We start from the raw sequence: 17,669 nt of genomic DNA, 5'->3' as shown, positions 1-17,669 counted from the left end.
TGGGTGGCTCAGTGGGTTAAAGCCTCTGCCTTCGGCTCGGGTCATAATTCCAGGGTCCTGAGATTGAGCCCACATCGGGCTCTCTGCTCGGCAGGGAGCCTGCTTCCTCCTCTCTCTCTGCCTGCTTGTGATCTCTGTCTGTCAAAAAAACAAATAAAATCTTAAAAAAAAAAAAAAAAAATCACTAGATTGCTGCCTCTGCCGAGTGAATGCCCAGATGGGCTAGGACTCTGGGTATGTGAGGTCTCTGGAAGAGGAGTAATTTTTTAAGACCATGAAATTGCCTGCAGTTCTGAGCAAAATACTGGAGAGACTTTGTAAACCACAGTTTATCTCTTTCATTAGAATTCTTAGCTTTCTTCATGCTCTTTTCTGTAAATGCAAATACAAAAGGACATAATCTTGCCCATCTCTGGTACTTTTTGTCTCCAGTAGTGATCTTCCACTTCCCTCTGGGTTTCACGCTTACGTCCCTGGAGTGACTGAAAATGATTCAGATGTAATTAACCTGGGAGAGGGGCTTTCACGGAATAGAAACTAAATGTTATCAACTTTATTATTGCCTGTGTTAAAATAATAAAACCTCAATGTGTTTTTTTGGGCAGAAGAGTGGCTTTTTAATTTATATGGGGAAGTACCTATTACTTCCCCATATAATTGAATTAGCTTTAAAAATATTAATTTCTGGGCACCTGAGTGGCCCGGTCAGTTAAGCGTCTGCCTTTGGCTCAGGTCATGATCTCAGGGTCCCAGGATTGAGCCCTGCTCAGGGGGGAGCCTGCTTCTCCCTTTGCTTTTGCCCCTCCCCTTGCTCATGCTCTCTTTCTCTCAAATAAATGAATAAAATCTTTTTAAAAATATTAATTTCCAGAGATCTTATGATTCTGTAATACTGAGACCAACTGGCTGTGGACACCATCTTGTTGTCATTTCAGCCGCTGCCAAATTACACAGTCCATTTCTCTGTTTCCTCAGTACCTGGCACTGTGTCTGTCACAGAGGGTACTTAATAGAAATTAATGAAGGAGAGTTATTATCTAGCGAAATGTCACAGAGTAGCCACGAAATTCTGAATCATCCAGAAGTACACACTTTGGTTCTACGTGCTGCATTTCCTAAGGCAGGAAAGAGGACTGAAGTCCCTGAGCTTTTATTGGAGTTAATGTTGCCGAACGCTGCTGATATGAACAGATAAATTAATAACTGGCCGAAAGCTACCTTCTGGAATGTTCTAGTTAAGAGGTGTTTTTGTCCTCATTCATTCCGTGTTTTCTTCTCTCTGAATATTGGCTGTGCTGCCTTGGGTGCTTGCTGTCCTTCTCACGGCGTGGAGCAGATGATTGACAGAATATGTGTGAAAGTACAGGACCATCTCAACTCCTTACGAAACTGTGCGGGAGACGCTGTCCAGGAAGACTTAAAGTCAGCAGAGAGGCTCATGCGTGATGCGAAGAATTCTAAAACGGTGAGTTTCACTTCAGGCTACAGGAAAGTCTTGTGTAATAAAAAGCTTGTTTAAACTTCAGTTCTACAAACGAGGTCCAACTCTTTCTAGCTTTCTACCCAATGTCAAGGTGACTGACAAGTGGCAGAGTGAGGGGAGTTCCTCTTTGCCTCCTTTCTGTTCCCTGGGCTAATTACCAGTCATCAAAACACGGAATAAGAAGTAGGGGCCCCTGTGCTGACAAGGGTTGTCATCGGGTCCTGAAGAGCTAAGGGGTAGAGTTGTAGTTTACACGAGCAACAGCTCACTTGAGAGTATTCTTCTTCTAAGCTGATAGGGTGAAACTCCCCCCTGTCACCTCTAAAAGGAAACTTCTTTCAAATTGGGATTTGGTCCCCAAAGTCTGGCTTCATGGAGAAAAGACTGAGGGTCGGCGGGGCAGGGCTGGCCAGAGAGCCTGGGGCCTGGGCCTGGCTCTGCTCTTGGACTCACATAGCCCTCGAGTATTGTCAGGAGGACGATCATGAGCCTTAGTCAAATACCTTCATTCTGCAGAGGAAGATGGGAAGGTAACATACTGATCCTGAACTCTACAGTTTACGCATCTGTATGAAGCTTTTGATCAAGACCAGAGCCTCTCTCATAATGTTTCTTACCCTTTTCACTAACTCCACAGTGACTCTGGTACTTAGTTACATAGTTACCGAGAGGTTATTTGTGTTTTTATTACAGTTGTTACCAAACTTGTACCACGTCGGTGGTGCGTCCTGGGTGGGGGCCAGTGGCTTGTCGTTCGGTCCCATTCAAGAAACTCTGGAGTCCATGGCTGGAGAAGTGACAAGAGTCGTAGATGAGCAACTGAAGGTGTGTGCAGTTTCCGTTATTTTGGAGCGGGAAGTCGCTAGGAGAGCTGTGTGTGACGGCATTTCTTACCGTAGCGACTTCTGTGGTTGCAATTTGTATATGTGTGCGCTCACCTACCCCACAGGCACTGGTAGTAACACTGGATCTGTCTGAACTTTGTGTACAAATGTGGGAGTAACTTCTTACCTAATGAGAGCAAGTCAAACCGAGAAAATTGATACTCTTGATGGAAAAATCTTTAAATGCACTTTACAAGGTGCCATTGATAAGCAAATGATGGATTTCCACTTACGAGACAGGAAGAGAAGGCTGTTCTAGGGAAAAAATATCTTCTGGCATCACATCTGATTTAGAGAATGGCCCGGAGGACAGGAGCCCCATTGACGGTAACTGGAAGCTGATGCTACAGAGGGCCTCCGCTGGGTGAGTGGGTAACGAACGGTCCTCATGAGAAGCTGGTTGAAGGACAAGGACAGGGATTTAGATGAAGCAACAAGGAACCCAAGTTGCAGAGACTCGTCCACAGGCTCCCTGACTGGGGAAGAAAAAAAATTCTCTGAAATGTAACCTGAGACTAGATTTTTCCTAAGGTTACTTGAAAACACAACTACACAGAGAAATTGTACCTGCAGAAGGTGGTCCTCATTTCTGCTCTGCCTGTTCAAGGATGCCTTAAAAAACCATGTCTCAATTTCTATAGTTATTTGGTCGGTTTTCTCCTGAGAATGAGATTGCTTCAGCTCATGGGGATTGGATGTGGGACTCAGTAATAACTTCACAACATGATAATTACTCTGCTTGTAAATTAAATTAATGAAGGAGAAAATGTTGTGGATTATTTAGAAGTTTAAGCCCCTCTTTATCTTTCTGGGCATGTAACGCAGAGAGAGACTGGAGTGAGTCGTCTTTCTTTTATTTAATGTAGGTGTTTTGCATCCATTGTGAGTAAAGGCGGAGGGGCAGAAGGAGGCCCGTCGGCGCAGAGTTCCACCAGCTCATTTGTTACCTAATGGCACTTGTTTCATCCTCCATGAAGGATACAGTATGTAGGAAGGAAACGATCTTCGTTGCTATTTATTTTTTATTTTAAAAAGGAAACTTAGTCTGTGAAGCATTTAAATAATACTAACAACTGTGAAAGAAAGGAAAGGGAAAAAATCACTTGAAATCCCAGGGATCGCATCCCTCTTAACATTCCAGTGAATTCCCAAATGTTCTGTGTCCAAATGCACGATTGTTCGTATAGACTATAGTGCTTTTTGGATTCGGTACAACGGCATGAGTACAATTCCAGATAAGTGAAAAATCACCATCATTTTAATGGCTACATAGTAGTTCATTGTCTGGATCTGCCAATGTGTTTGGAAACCTCCACTCACCTGTGTGTGTCTCGCCTTTGCTTTCATGCCAAAGGACACTTCCGGTCACCAGATGTGTGAGGCTTCTTCCCCCACCACGTGGTTCTCAGGGACACCAGCTGGGTGTCCGACAACTTCATTCTATTCCAACACTATCTCCCTGGGGAAGGTTCAGACCCCCCCCCCCCAGGTGGAGAGTTCAGTCTCACAGGACTGCCCCCCACCACCACTTCAGACACCAAGGTCAAGTCTAGGTTGCCACCTGTGTTCCTGACTGACGGGTTGTGTCATTAAGTCAGAGGTTCCCACGACACCTATGACACCCTGCTCAGGTGCGACTGATTGACTAGCGCAGCTCACAGAACTCAAGGAAACGCGCTGACCACTTTGTGAAAGGATATGATAAAGGGTACAGACGAACCCTCCAAGGGAAGAGGTGTACCAGGCAAGGTCGTCGGGCAGGGGGAGGGGGCTACCTGTCCTGGAGCGCCCCTCCTCCCACACCTCCAGGTCTTCACCACTCTGCAAACTCTCTGAACGTGTCCTTTTCAGAGTTCTATGGAGGCTTCATCACGTAGTCATGACTGATCGTTAGTTTCATCTTCAGCCCTTCTTCCTTCTCAAGACACACGGGGAGCAGGGCTGAAAATTCCGACCTTCTGAGTGTGGTGTTTGGTCTCTCGGGGACCAGTCCCCAATCAGGAACCATTCAGAAGCCCACCCTGCGTCACCTCGTTAGAACAGACACTCTAGCCTCTGGGATAGTACGAGGGTTTTAGGAGCCTAGGTCAGGAATCAGGGTCACAGGCCAGATTTTAGAACTGAAGATGCTTCTAGTGTTTTCTCTCAGGAAATTGCAAGGGTTTCAGGAGCTCTGTGCCAGGAACTGGGGCCGGAGAGCATTATACATATTTTCTGTTACCTCACAACCGCCATTATTTATGGTCTGATTTCTAATTAATCCAGGTAGGGTAAATGCCAGTAACTGGCGCGTTTCCAGGTCAGATGGGACCTTTTATACTTTCATCTACATCTGCAGCCAGTGTTCCCACTGCCACACCCTCCCCGACCCTACTGTAGTCTTCTGTTCCTATTTGTCAGGTTAGAGGAGTAGAAAAATCTTATTTGGCCTTTGTTTTGTTTTGTTTTGTTTTTAATAGCTAGTATAAGTCAGGTAATTTTATTATCTATTGGTTTTTCTTCTTTTCTAAATTGTATATTCGTATCTATCATCTAATGTTTTCCTCTAAAGTCTCTGTGAGCACTCCTCACGTACTGAGAATTGGCTGGTGTCGAAGTCGGCGTGAAACATCTGGGCTCTTCCCGCGCAGTCGTGGAGGCCCGTGCAGAAAAAAGGGCCAGAAACTGAGAGTCGTTTGGAATGCTGAGCCCCGTGCATGGAGAGAAGCTATTCTGCAGAATCCCACAGTCCTAAGGTGGACTTTATGGGAATGAGAAATAAAACTTCAGTTAAACCAAACCAAACCAAAACAAACACCCCAAATCCAAAAAATCAGGGTGGAATATTGCATCAGGAACATCCCTGCCAAACAGCTTCTGACCGAGGAGTCTCCGATCACACGTGTCCTTCTCCTCTGTGCTCCGAGGGGTTCTAGTTGACTTGCCCCTCATTCTTGGAAGGGAGTAGAAGGCGGAGGTCTGAAGCAAAAGGCTTTTGAGTTGTTCAAAGCCTGCACTAATGTCAGTCTATTTAGGACCCAAAATATTTTTCTGTAAATAGACATTCCCCACATTTTTTTGAGGCGGGCCTTTCTGACCCCTTGTCAGTATCAGCATGTTCTCCATCAGCGCTTCCTTATTCGCAAACCTCAGAGCCTGCTTCTCTCTGTTCTCATGGCTCTCGGAGGTCCCCGACTCCTCCTCGGCCCATTTTTGTAGTCCCCACTCGCCTGTTTTCTTTACTCTCAGTCCTTTTGAGTTCCAAGTTCCTTTCCCTTTGGGAATGTCTGGCAGGAATCATTGCAAATCTTCAATCACAGCTTCTTAATTAAATGTTACTCATTAATTTCCTTGGAACTGGGAACAATAGACTTCTTTCAACAGACTTAGGCAGCTCACGTCTTCTCTGTTTCCTTCGGACTTACTAACAAGTGGACATCATTTTACTATTTAAACAAAAAAAATACCCATTTGTCTATTTTTTAAGATTTTATTTAGTTGAGAAAGAGCAGGGGGAGGAACAGAGAGAGAGAGGGACAGGCGACCCTGTGCTGAGCACAGAGCCTGAGGTGGGGCTTAACCTCATGACCCTGAGATCAGGAGCTAAGCCCAAATCAAAAGCTGGACATTCAATTGACTGAGCCACTGAGGCACCCTACCCATTTGTATATGTATAAAGCCTTTCAAGATCTTGATTTTCTTAAAACGATGTAGGAAAAAATGTTTTCATTATAATCCATATTGACTTTCTCACTAAACCACAGTGGTCTTTATTTACTTCATTACTAGTATCTACTTTAGCTTTTTAAAAAAGCCCTTTCTCTGTTTCCCAGGTTCTTTAAAATTAGTATGTTGTACTAGCAGAAGCTAAAGTGGGTGGATTATTTCGTAAAAATTAAGATCTTATTACAATGGTTTTTTAAAAAATGGGACAAGTAGGCCTGAGGTTGTGTCCTGATCTTGCTGTAAGTCAGCTTTCTTTAAGCCACTCAGCTGTGTATCCCCTGTGTCTAGGCACTGTCCTGCATGAAGGTCAGCAGTAAACATTTTGAATATTGGGTAATAATAAGTTCAAATAGCGCTCTGAGACATCTTTCAGAAATACCCTTTCAGAAAAGCAACAGAATGGCCAGGTAAACCAGCCTTCTCAGCAGACTATCTGGAGGAGAAGAAAGCAATTAAATTTGGAGAAATTCCTTCATTGAGAAGAGGCGATATTTTCTCTGGGCTGGTCTGTTTTAGGTGTTTTTAAAAGACAACTCTCTTCCTGTTTTCCCTGTTTTTGATCCTAACATTTATTCCTAGAGTAATAGTAGGTGAATAAGTGAGATTTGAGTGTTTTAACATAAAAGAAACTTTCATTTTTCCCTTTGGGACTTAAATTTTAGAGTGCTTGTTTTGGCCTTGGAAATTCATGATTTCACTCCCGGAACACCCTGTGAAATACTTCACTGGTCAATTTCAGATTTACTAAGGAAATTAGTCCTGAGGGGTGTTGATGGCATTTTAGCAGGTGTTCACTTGGGTTCTCTGAATTTTCTTGTTTCCCTCTACTTATTTCTTTTTTTTTTTTTAAAGATTTTATTTAATTATTTGACAGAGAGAGATCACAAGCAGGCAGAGAGGCAGGCAGAGAGAGAGATGAAGGGAAGCAGGCTCCCCGCTGAGCAGAGAGCCCCATGCGGGACTTGATCCCAGGACCCCGGGATCATGACCTGAGCTGAAGGCAGTGGCTTAACCCACTGAGCCACCCAGGCGCCCCATCCCTCTACTTATTTCTTAAAGCAAATGAAAGACATCAGGCACTTAAGTGCAGAGGTTGTGTTTGCTGGTGGTAGATGGCAGTAAGTGTTGGCTCAAAGCAGAATACGGGGGTGTAGCTGCCAACTTACTTTACAAATGCTATGTAAGTTTTCTGAGTATTGTTAGTTATTTTTACAGTTAGGAGATACCCTCCTAATTAGCATTGGGGAGATACAGGCAAAGTGAAATCTGATGATCGCATTTCCAGTGATCGCATTGCCTGTTCAACTCAAACTGTCTGAAGGTAGGATAACATAGAGTAACAAAAGGAAGTCTGTGTAAGAAAAGTTAAGAAGCACGGTTAGAGTGAGAAAGTGTACCATAAGCCTAGTTTAGATTTCCAGAAGGAAAGGGAGAACAGCAAAAGGTAACAGTTGAGGAGATGAGGGCTGAGGATTTCAGGCACTGATAACCAGAATCTTTGAATTCAGAAAGTCGGGTGAAACCCGTGTCCGATAGATAAAAGCAAATCCATTGTCTAGAACCACATAACAGGAAGTGAAAAGCACTGAGAACAAAGAGAGTGCATTGCAAGGAGCCAGAGGGAGGGGAAAACCATATTACTTTAAAAAGACCGATACTAAGACCGACAAGACAGCTCCCAAATCAACAGAGGGTGGAAGCCAAAGACAATGAAAAGGATATCTTCATGCTTCTGAGAGAACATGGAGTATAAACCAAGAATGATATATCCAATAAAACCTAGTTTTTAAGAATAAAGGTGAAATGAGAACATTTTTATCCAAACAAAAACTGTGATGTTTACTCTAACTAGACTATACTAAATAAACACCTGAAGGATATACTTGGGGCACCTGGGTGGCTCAGTCAGTTGAGCATCCGACTTTTGATTGCGGCTCAGGTGTGATCTCAGGGTAATGGGATCCATATTCAGCGGGGAGTCGAGGATTCTCTCCCTCTGCCCTTTCCCCCTCTCCCTCTCACTGTCTCTCTAAAATAAATAATTCTTTTTAAGAAAAAACATATACTTTGGGACAAAGGAAAAATTATCAGAGAGAGTCTGAGATGCAAGAAAGAATAACAAGCAGGGCAAATGCCGAGTGTGGGCAAAGAGAAACACTGAGTATAATCAACAGTGTTAATGCCCCATTTGTGCTATAAAATTAAGAAGAAAAATAAAGTATTAGAAGCGAGTAGTTAAGTCAATAAGGAATGAGGAAAACCAGTCTAGGGTCCCAGTCATGGTCTGGAAAAGATTTAAGACATTTGCATTAGACCTATATCGTCCAATGTATTCTCTGTTAGCCACTTGTGGTCATTTAAATTTTAGCTCACATCAAATTTTAAAAACTTCCAGCTCGGTTCCTCAGTTGCACTGGCCGTGTTTGAAGTGCTCAATAGCTGTGTCTGACTAGTGGCTCCCTGTTGGTCGCTCTGATCATCTCAGGAAGTTCTGTTGGACAGTGCTGCTTGAGACAGGAAGTAGAGTATCCATGTTAAAATTCTCATGTAACCACTGAAACAGAGGCACTGAACAGGGGTTATACTGTATACCTAGGGGGCATCAGGAAGTATTTGAGATTATTTTGGTTTGTCACAGCCACGGGGATGGGCAGGTGACAATGAACCTAACCATCCTGGAATATAGGATTCAGTCCCACACCAGAGGAATGCTCCTTTCCAGATCTAGTGATACAACAGAAGAGGCATCACTGGAAATAAAACAGATCATTGAATGATCCAATTTACCCGAAATACGTAATTTCAAACAGGTATGCGTCTAATCCTATGGGTCCATGTATATTAGAATAAGTGGATACAATTACAAAGAGAAATTGACAAATTCACTATTATGGTAGAACTCTTTGAAAATGACTACCAGTAATTGAAGTAAATTTAAGTAAAGTAATGATAGAGAATATTGGATGACATAAACAAAGGGAAATCTATCCCATGCTCATGGATTAGAAGAACCAACATTTTTAAAATGTCCATACTACCCAAAGCAATTTACAGATTTAATGCAATCCCCACAAAAATTCCAACGAAATTTTTCACAGAACTAAAACAAATAATCCTAAAATTTGCATGGAACCACAAAACACCCCAGATAGCCAAAACAGTCATCAGAAAGAAGAACAAAGCTAGAGGTATTACAATCTCAGATTTCAAGATATACTAAAAATCTATAGAGATCAAAACAGTATGGTACTGGCACAAAAATAGATACACAGATCAATGGAACAGGATAGAGAGTCCAGAACTAAACCCACACTTTTATGGTCAATTAATCTATGACAAAGGAGGCAAGAATATACAATAGGGAAAAGACAGGCTCTTCAACAAATAGTGCTGAGAAAACTGGACAGCTACATGCAAAAGAATGAGACTGAACCATTTTCTTAAAACACACACAAAAATCAACTCAAAATGGCTTAAAGACCTACATGTCAAGACCTGAAACCGTAAAACTCCTACAAAAAAGCATAGGCAGAAATTTCTTTGATCAGCCATAGAGACATTTTTCTAGATATGTCTCCTCAGGCAAAAGAAAAGCAAAATTAAACTTTTGGGATTATACCAGAATAAAAAGCTTTTGTACTACAAAGGAAATGACCAACAAAACAAAAAGGCAGTGTACTGAATAGGAAAAGATATTTGCAAATGATGTATCTGATAAGGTGTTAATATCCAAAATATGTAAAGAACTTTTACAAGTCAATGCCAAAAAACAAATAATCTGATTAAAATGGGCAGGGCACCTAAATAGATATTTTTTCCGAGAAGACAGACAGATGGCCAGTAGACACATGAAAAGATGCTGGAAATGCAAATCAAACCTACAATGCAAGTCAAATCTTAAACCTGACACAAGGCTAAAATAAAAAGACAGGAAGTAAGTATGAGTGAGTATGTGGAGAAAATGGAACCCTCGTGCACTGTTGGTGGGAATATAAACTGTGCAGCCACTATGGAAAACAGTATGGGATTCCTCAAAAGTTAAAAATAGAATTACCATACCATCCATTAATTCCACTACTGGGTATTTACCCAAAGAAAACAAAAAAAGATACATCCACCCCTATGCTTACTGCAGCATTATTTACAATGGGCAATATATGGAAGCAGACCAAGTGTCCATCAGGAGATGAATGGATAAAGAAGACGTAATATATGTATACAATGGAATATTACTCAGCCACAAAGAAGAATAAGATCTTGCCATTTGCCACAATAGGGTTGGACCTAGAGGGTATAATGCTGAGTGAAATAAGTTAATCAGAAAAATACAAATACCATATGATTTCACTCATATTTAGAATTTAAGAAACAAATTGACAGAAATACAAAATAAACAGAAAAAAAAACCCTTAAATACAGAGAACAAACTGGTGGTCACCAGAGGGGGGAGGTAAAACAGGTGAAGGAAATTAAGAGTACACTTACCTTATTGAGCACTGAGAAATGTATAGAATTGCTGAATCATCATATTGTACACCTGAAACTAATATACTGTTAATTATACTTCAAAAGAAAAGAATAAAGAAAATAATAATGCATTAAGGAAGTGAACATTTCAGTTTAAATACTAAAAAAAGAATTTTGGAGCAACAGAATTCTTAGTTTTTTTTTTTTTAAAGATTTTATTTATCTATTTGACAGACACCACAAGTAGGCAGAGAAACAGGCAGAGAGAGGAAGGGAAGTAGGCTTCCTGCTGAGCAGAGAGCCCGATGTGGGGCTCGATCCCAGGACCCTGGGATCATGACCTGAGCCGAAGGCAGAGGATTTAACCCACTGAACTACCCAGGTGCCCCAGACTTCTCAGTTCTGATCAAGTGGACCAGAATAATATTAGTTCTTTTAAGGATACCTGGAATATCTATGAAAAATGCTAAGGAGGTCATAATGAACATCGCAATGATTTTTTAAAAACCATATTCTCTAGTCCCAATTCAAACAAATTAAAACTTAGTAGACAAAATTTGGGCAAAAATCCAATTGTTTACTGATTTTAAAATTACTTTATTTATTTATTTGAGAGAGAGAGAGGGTGCACACATGCATACAAGCACGGGAGGGGCAGAGGGAGAGAACTCTAAACAGGCTCCACACTCAGTGCAGAGCCTGACATGGGGCTCTATCCCACCACCCTGAGATCATGACTTGAGCAGAAATCAAGAGTAGAACAGCCACCAACTGAGCCACCTGGAGTCCCCTAAGAATTACTTATAACCAAAAGGTCAAAGGCAAAAATATGATTTAAATAAGAAAATATTCAGAATTAAATGATAAGTTTAATAGTAATATAAGAACCTCTGAACTTCAGTTAAACTAGTAGGGAGTGAAATACATGGGTTATAAATGCCAATATCAGAGGTGAGGAAAGGCTGGAAACTAATGAGCTAAAGCTAAAAATTAGGAAGGAAGCGTCTTGATGCCTTTAACTTGCTTTCAAATGATCCAGTGAAAGAGAAAAGCATATGTTGCTAATTATTAGCAATTGCTAAGTTTCAGGAAAAGGATATGAATATTATCTCACTCTTTCAACTTTTCTGTAGGTCTGGATTTTTTTTTTTTAATAAATTTGGGGGAAAGATAAAAATCTTTGCTTTAAAATCAGGAAGAAAGCAAAGATGTTTTTTATAATTTCTATTCATTATATTAAAGACTGTAGCCAATGCAATATGACAAGCAAAAGAAATGAAAATTAAAGGGATTAAGAAGGAAGGAAAATTATTCTGATTTGTACATTTTATGATTTTATGATGGTCTATCTAGAAACCCCAAAAGAATCTGCAGGTACATTGTTAGGATTAGTACTATAAAGTTGCTGGAGCTACACCAATATGTAAAAATTGATTGCATTTCTATATGTCAACAAAAACTAGTTCAAAAATATCATTAGAAATAATTAACCTTTTAAATAGCAACAGAAAAATCTAAGGTACCTAGAATAAATTAAAAAAAAAGATGTTTAACACCTCAGTGATGAAAAATTATAAAACTTGACTGAAGGTCTTTCATGAAAGTCTAAAACAAAGTAAAATATGTGTCAGGCTTATGGATAGAAGAGACATCACAGGATGTCAGTTTTTCCCAAACTCATCTATTATTGGATACAATTCAGTAAAAATTCCAATGGGTTTTTAACAGAACTTGACAAAGCTGATTCTGAATATACGGGAAAGCAGTGCTCAAAAAGAGCTCAGACACTTACGAAGAAAAACAAGATGGTTGACAGTCTTACCCTAGCGTATATTAAGACGTATCATAATTAGGACAGTAATCAAAAGTAGACAAACCAATGCAACAGAAAGAGAGATTAGTAGAGAAAAGATGGACTGTTTAGTACCCACATTTAGTGAGTCCCGGGGCTTGTAAGATTTTTTGGTTTTTTAGAGACTGTTCAAGAAGTGTGCTAAGGGGGCACCTGCGTGGCTCAGTGGGTTAAAGCTTCTGCCTTTGGGTCAGGTCATGATCTCGGTATCCTGGGATTGAGCCCCACATCAGGCTCTCTGCTCTGTGGGGAGCCTGCTTCCTCCTCTCTCTGCCTGCCTCTCTGCCTACTTGTGATCTCTGTCTGCAAATAAATAAATAAATAAATAATTTTTTTTTTTTTTTTAAGTGTGCTAGGCAATAAAGGGTAGGGTTTCACAATGGCCATCCGGTACAAGTTGTATACCTGCAATCTGGTGCCTTTAGCTCTTGACGAACTTCTAAAATTACATGCTAAGTTTTATACTTATTTTTCTGGATGAGAGTCTCAGAGGGGTTCTTTCACACCCCCAAGTGGTTACAAGGTGCTACATTCTTGATCGTTTTATGACACGTTTAATTTCTGAAGTCTCCACTAGATGCTGTATGGTTACCAAGGAGTGTCATCAAAGCTTGGGGTATAGAGGGCTTAAGGGGAGAAGAGCAAGAAAGTCTGTTCAACAGGTAATACTTGAGCTGAGCTGAGTATGGAGGACGACAGACCATTTATTTTGGCTACAGAGAGGGAAAGAAGGATCCCAGGCCAGGAGAATGGTGTGTGCAAAGCCTGGGGATGGAGCCTGGGCCAACATATGGGAAACTTCAACTGTAATTGAATGGGAAATAGCTAGAAGGGGAATACAGAAATAGGACAAGAAATGAAACTAGCAAGCTGAGCAATTACTGGATATTTTGGAGATTTCTATTCTGTGCTAATGAATAATCTTCTGACCTACTTCTGCTTTTGAGGAAGCATATAGGAGTAAATTTAACATGTTTTTGAGGTAGATGTGGTGGACAGGGTTGAAGACTAAAATTTCTGATCTCGTCTGGTACCATCACAATAAAAACTTTGTGAACTGGTGGATTTTGCTGTTGTAGTTACTGTTTAGTGGAGGGTGAGGGGGGGATGAAGTGTGTTACAACTGACCTATTCATGGTAGAAAATGCAGGTGAAATGTTTAGACTGCATTGTATGTACGTATATGTATGTTCTGGATTATGTAGGTGGTTGTACATAAACATTTGATTGAGAATCATTGGAATGTAGGTAGTTATTTGAAACTGTGGGAAGGTTGGGTGTTGGAGAACATGGTTTGGTGTGCGGAAGCCATGGTACTTGGAAGGAGCTTCTGTTCTAGAATCTGAGCTGGGGGCTGGATACCAAGAAGTGGTCAGAGGCTCTATTGTAATTTTTTCTCCCCTTTCTACCAAGCCCATGACCAGAATGTCTACCATGGAAGCCTTGGGTACCATTGGCCCAAGGGAACAGGGATGAAAATTGTAAGTTATAAAGAGAGAGGAAAGGGAGGCTCCTCAGAACAATGGGCACGGGCACTAGAAGCGGGTCCCTGGCATAGCAAACTGAAGATCCGAGACCCCATCTCACCTGTTCCATTAACCAGCTAAGTGAGCTCAAGCAAGTCGCTACTATTCTCCAAGACCCGATTTCCTTAGCTATAAAATGGGTTTGTGAAAACCAGCCTTCACTTAGAAGGTTATTATATGGGTCAAAGGCTACCATGGATGATATTCTTCGGTGGGATAATACAGTATTCTCGTGTTGGTCAGTGGTGGGCTACAGGGGGTGGTAGGGACTCAGTCCAAAGCCTCTGTTGAGTTGAGTGCCAAGGGCAGGCTGAAATTGCTTTGTATAGGGTTGAAGTCATGCATTTATCAATTTGGAAAGCAGAAAGAGGCCAGAGAAATGAATTTGTAGCGAGAATGCAGAGATCTGCATTCCACAGAAATTTCATGTCAGGGTCTACACTGGAGGCCAGGCCTCCCCTCTAGGTGTGAGATTCATTCTAGCTAAATTTGCGCTGTCATGCAGAAGGAACCTTTCTGAAGGTCACAAGCATATGGATGAACTTAACAGAATCCCAATAGCATGCTGGTTCCCGAGGTTTTTCTGATCAGAGTACTGGATGCCACACAGTCTGGACCAGAGTCTGTTTATTCTCATGCCAAAGAGGAAAGTAATTTGTTTTAAACCGATGTATTTGCATTGCTTGCAGCCTTCTTGAAATGATTTGTGAAATCAGTAATTAGCGTTATAATAGGGCCAGAGTGCTGTCAGAAGATGAATTGCTTTTGGAAATTTCTCAGGTAGCTGCCTCCTCCCCGTCCTCCCCGGTTTTCCAGAAGATCTTTATACACATCCTGCTGCTCTACTGCTCATCCCGCAGCAGAATGAGGGGTGTTACTAGTAGGTGGGGGCCTGTATGTGAATACGTGAGCTGACAGAGCACGGGACCGGTCTGCCCGTAACAGGCTTCATTCCTCCTTGTTCTCCCTGTCTAGTGACGGGATCAAGCTGGCTTCCCTACACTGAGATCTTACTGTTGAAAGTAGCATCCTTGGAAACATTCCTAATATGACCTGTGACGGGCTGAATTTTTATCACGGGCTGGGCACCACGCTGAACACTTCAAGTGTTGTAATGTTATTTTATCGTCAGTAATCTCAGGAAGCAAGAACTATTTTATTTGCCATTTTATACAGGAGGAAATTAAAATGGAGAAATCAGCAACAGCCAGTGTCCCTCCATGAGGACTCAGATCTCGGTCTCACGCTAGTGCGTTTTGTGCCCTTGTCCACACTCCCAGCCGTATCCTCTAACTCCCGCAAATGGTCTAACTTCCCCCGCTCACGTTCTTCAGCTTCAAAATGGTGATCACATGAAAAGCACCTCCTCCCCCATCTCACAGGTGTCAGAAGGATAAAAGGTGCAGAAACATTTTGCAAACTCCAGAGTTTTGATTGTTCTCTGTCAAGTGCCCGCTAAATGTTTTTGTCTTGTCATTCATGCTGTGTCTTGTAACAATTATAACTTTACTGAACATTAAAGCTTTCCTTTTAAAAGCATACATCGGTGGGTTTTTCACCACCTATGTTTTGACAGAGCTGTTGAAGGGTTCGATTTGGGGTTTCTGTGATTTGTAAAATCATGCAAGAGTTCACGCTTGATATATGTTCCAGGGGTATCTGGCACTTTCTTTTCTAGCAGCAGAGAGAATAGTCCCGGTGCTACCGGTAAGTTGGTGTATAAAGGCTTGATACATGTCTTCTTTCATCTTCTTCTGAGTGCTTTGGTGTTACAAGCAGCCGTCACACCGTGACCCTTCAAATGCCAGCCCAAAGCTCGGCTGGGGCTTCCGGTGATTTAAAGCGATAAATCCAGCGATCAGCCAGCCAGCACTGGTGCCCCAGGAGCAGCTCAGAATTCTTGGTCGTGCTCCGAGACTCTGTGTCCCTGTTCTGGGAGGGCTCAGGGTTCGGTATAACCAGCTCTCAGCTTTCTGCCCTACTCCCATGCTCTGACGTCACCTCTCCCCAACCCCATGTTCTGACGTCACCTCTCCCCCAGCCCTGTGCTCTGACGTCACCTCTCCCCTCCACTGCATTGCGTTACAGGTGTTGCTGGAGTCCATGGTCGATGCTGCCGAGGACCTTTGTCCCAATGTCATGAAGAAAGCCCACATTCGACAAGACTTGATTCACGCCAGCACTGAAAAGATTTCCATTCCACGGACTTTTGTGAAAAATGTCCTGTTGGAGCAGTCTGGAATCGATATCCTCAACAAAATTAGGTAGGTTTATGACGTTTAAGAAACCGAGGCTCTGCGGCTCCGGGGAACGCAGTCGAGGCAGCCGGGGACACTAGTTACTGTTGGCTATCACCAGGTACAGTGTGTTCGGCATGTCTCAGGGGCAGTAATTGTATATAAACGGAGCTGTGCAGGAACGCCCAGGTTTATACATTTCCAAAACAAGATGACCACAGATAGGCCTGCCTTACTCAGGAGCCTACAGCTCTCTGCTCTTTTAAGTGTTTGATTTTTAATGGTGGGGGAGGGGTGCACCTGTTTGTAATCCCTTTCTTCTCCTGAAGCTTATCTTCCACCTTTAAAAAATTACTAACTTGCAGCTTGCTTTCTGCTACTGTGCTGTTCGGAGCAAGTGCACAGTCTGGAGGTAGGCGAGGAGGCCCACTTGGACCTGGCCGAATTTGCCCCTTGTGTTCTTTGGTGGGTTTGGATACTGGGTACGTGCTGATGCCGCTCTGGTGTGTTGACCTAGGTTTGTGCCTGGTAAAGTTTGGAAGATACCCAAGAATATTGAGAAGGTGTGATCACCAAACAAACTGTGTTTGATTTCCACTAGAAACTCTGTGGGGTGGGGCGGGGGGTGCGCGGTCTGAATAATAGTCCACGAATTCTCAGTGTTTCTCCACTGGGGAGTCAGAGGGCTAGAAACAAAATTTAGAAATATTTTTTAAGTGTCCTCTCTTAACTGTTTGTGGATCTTGGTAGGAATACTTCAATGTATTAAAAACAACAACAACAAAACAAAACAAATCCCAACTCTTCTCTGAAGAATTGGGAATTGCGTTAACACAGAATGAATAATGTGTAGCTGAATGAGAACCTATGAGAAAAATGAGATTTAAAATAAGCCAACGATGACTACAACCTAGCTATGGAAAGTAGATCGTCGAACTTCGAGGACTGAGGAATCTGCAGCAACGCGACCATCTCGGGTCTAGGGTGCAGCTGTCCCGTGTGTGTGTTGGGGTTTCTAAAAAAAAAAAAAAAACTCTAGGGTCAACTCAACTGAACAGTAAGACTTGAGCAATGAAAGGCCTTTTCAAAGATTTGCAGGACCCCATAGAACAATGATTTTATTGACTCGAGCCCAGACTAGGTATGCTTAGTATTTCTGCAACCCGTAGTTTTAGGATTTTTATTGAAGCCCCTGAAGTATTAAGGAAGAAAAAAAATGCATTGGCCACCAACCTTCTGTCCAACTGGATTGGATTACCAATAGATGACACCTTTACTGGAGTCCCAAATTCTGTCAGATACGGTCCCTTCTTTTGAGGATGGGCTCATTCTGGAAAGTGACCAGCAGGTTAGAACTCCTCATGTCAGTGAATCACTTCTGTGTTCATGGAGTCCTTGCTCAGCTTTTTATAATGCGGTACTCGGAGCACATGTGCAATGAAAATACTAACGCCCCCACCTGTGTATACATGCAGACACAGCTGTGCGCCCGCAGGTTCGGGGGAATCCTTCCTT

General features: G+C 42.2%; 1 protein-coding gene across 1 annotated transcript in view; it reads left to right on the top strand.

Annotated features, from left to right (window-relative positions):
- LOC101686371 (F-actin-uncapping protein LRRC16A) overlaps positions 1-17,669 on the top strand; it is a 265,401-nt gene that overhangs the window by 213,702 nt on the left and 34,030 nt on the right. The window contains 3 exon segments of the mRNA XM_045068435.1: positions 1,337-1,465; positions 2,177-2,308; positions 16,006-16,181. Coding sequence (XP_044924370.1) covers positions 1,337-1,465; positions 2,177-2,308; positions 16,006-16,181 — 437 coding nt within the window.

This window comes from Mustela putorius, unplaced genomic scaffold, assembly GCF_011764305.1.
Source record: "Mustela putorius furo isolate JIRA1106 unplaced genomic scaffold, ASM1176430v1.1 tig00003907_pilon_pilon_pilon:0A:0A:0A:0A, whole genome shotgun sequence".
In the NCBI taxonomy this organism is placed as follows: Eukaryota; Metazoa; Chordata; class Mammalia; order Carnivora; family Mustelidae; genus Mustela; species Mustela putorius.
Note: the sequence above shows the minus strand (reverse complement) of the source record. Positions and strands in the feature narration are given on the sequence as shown.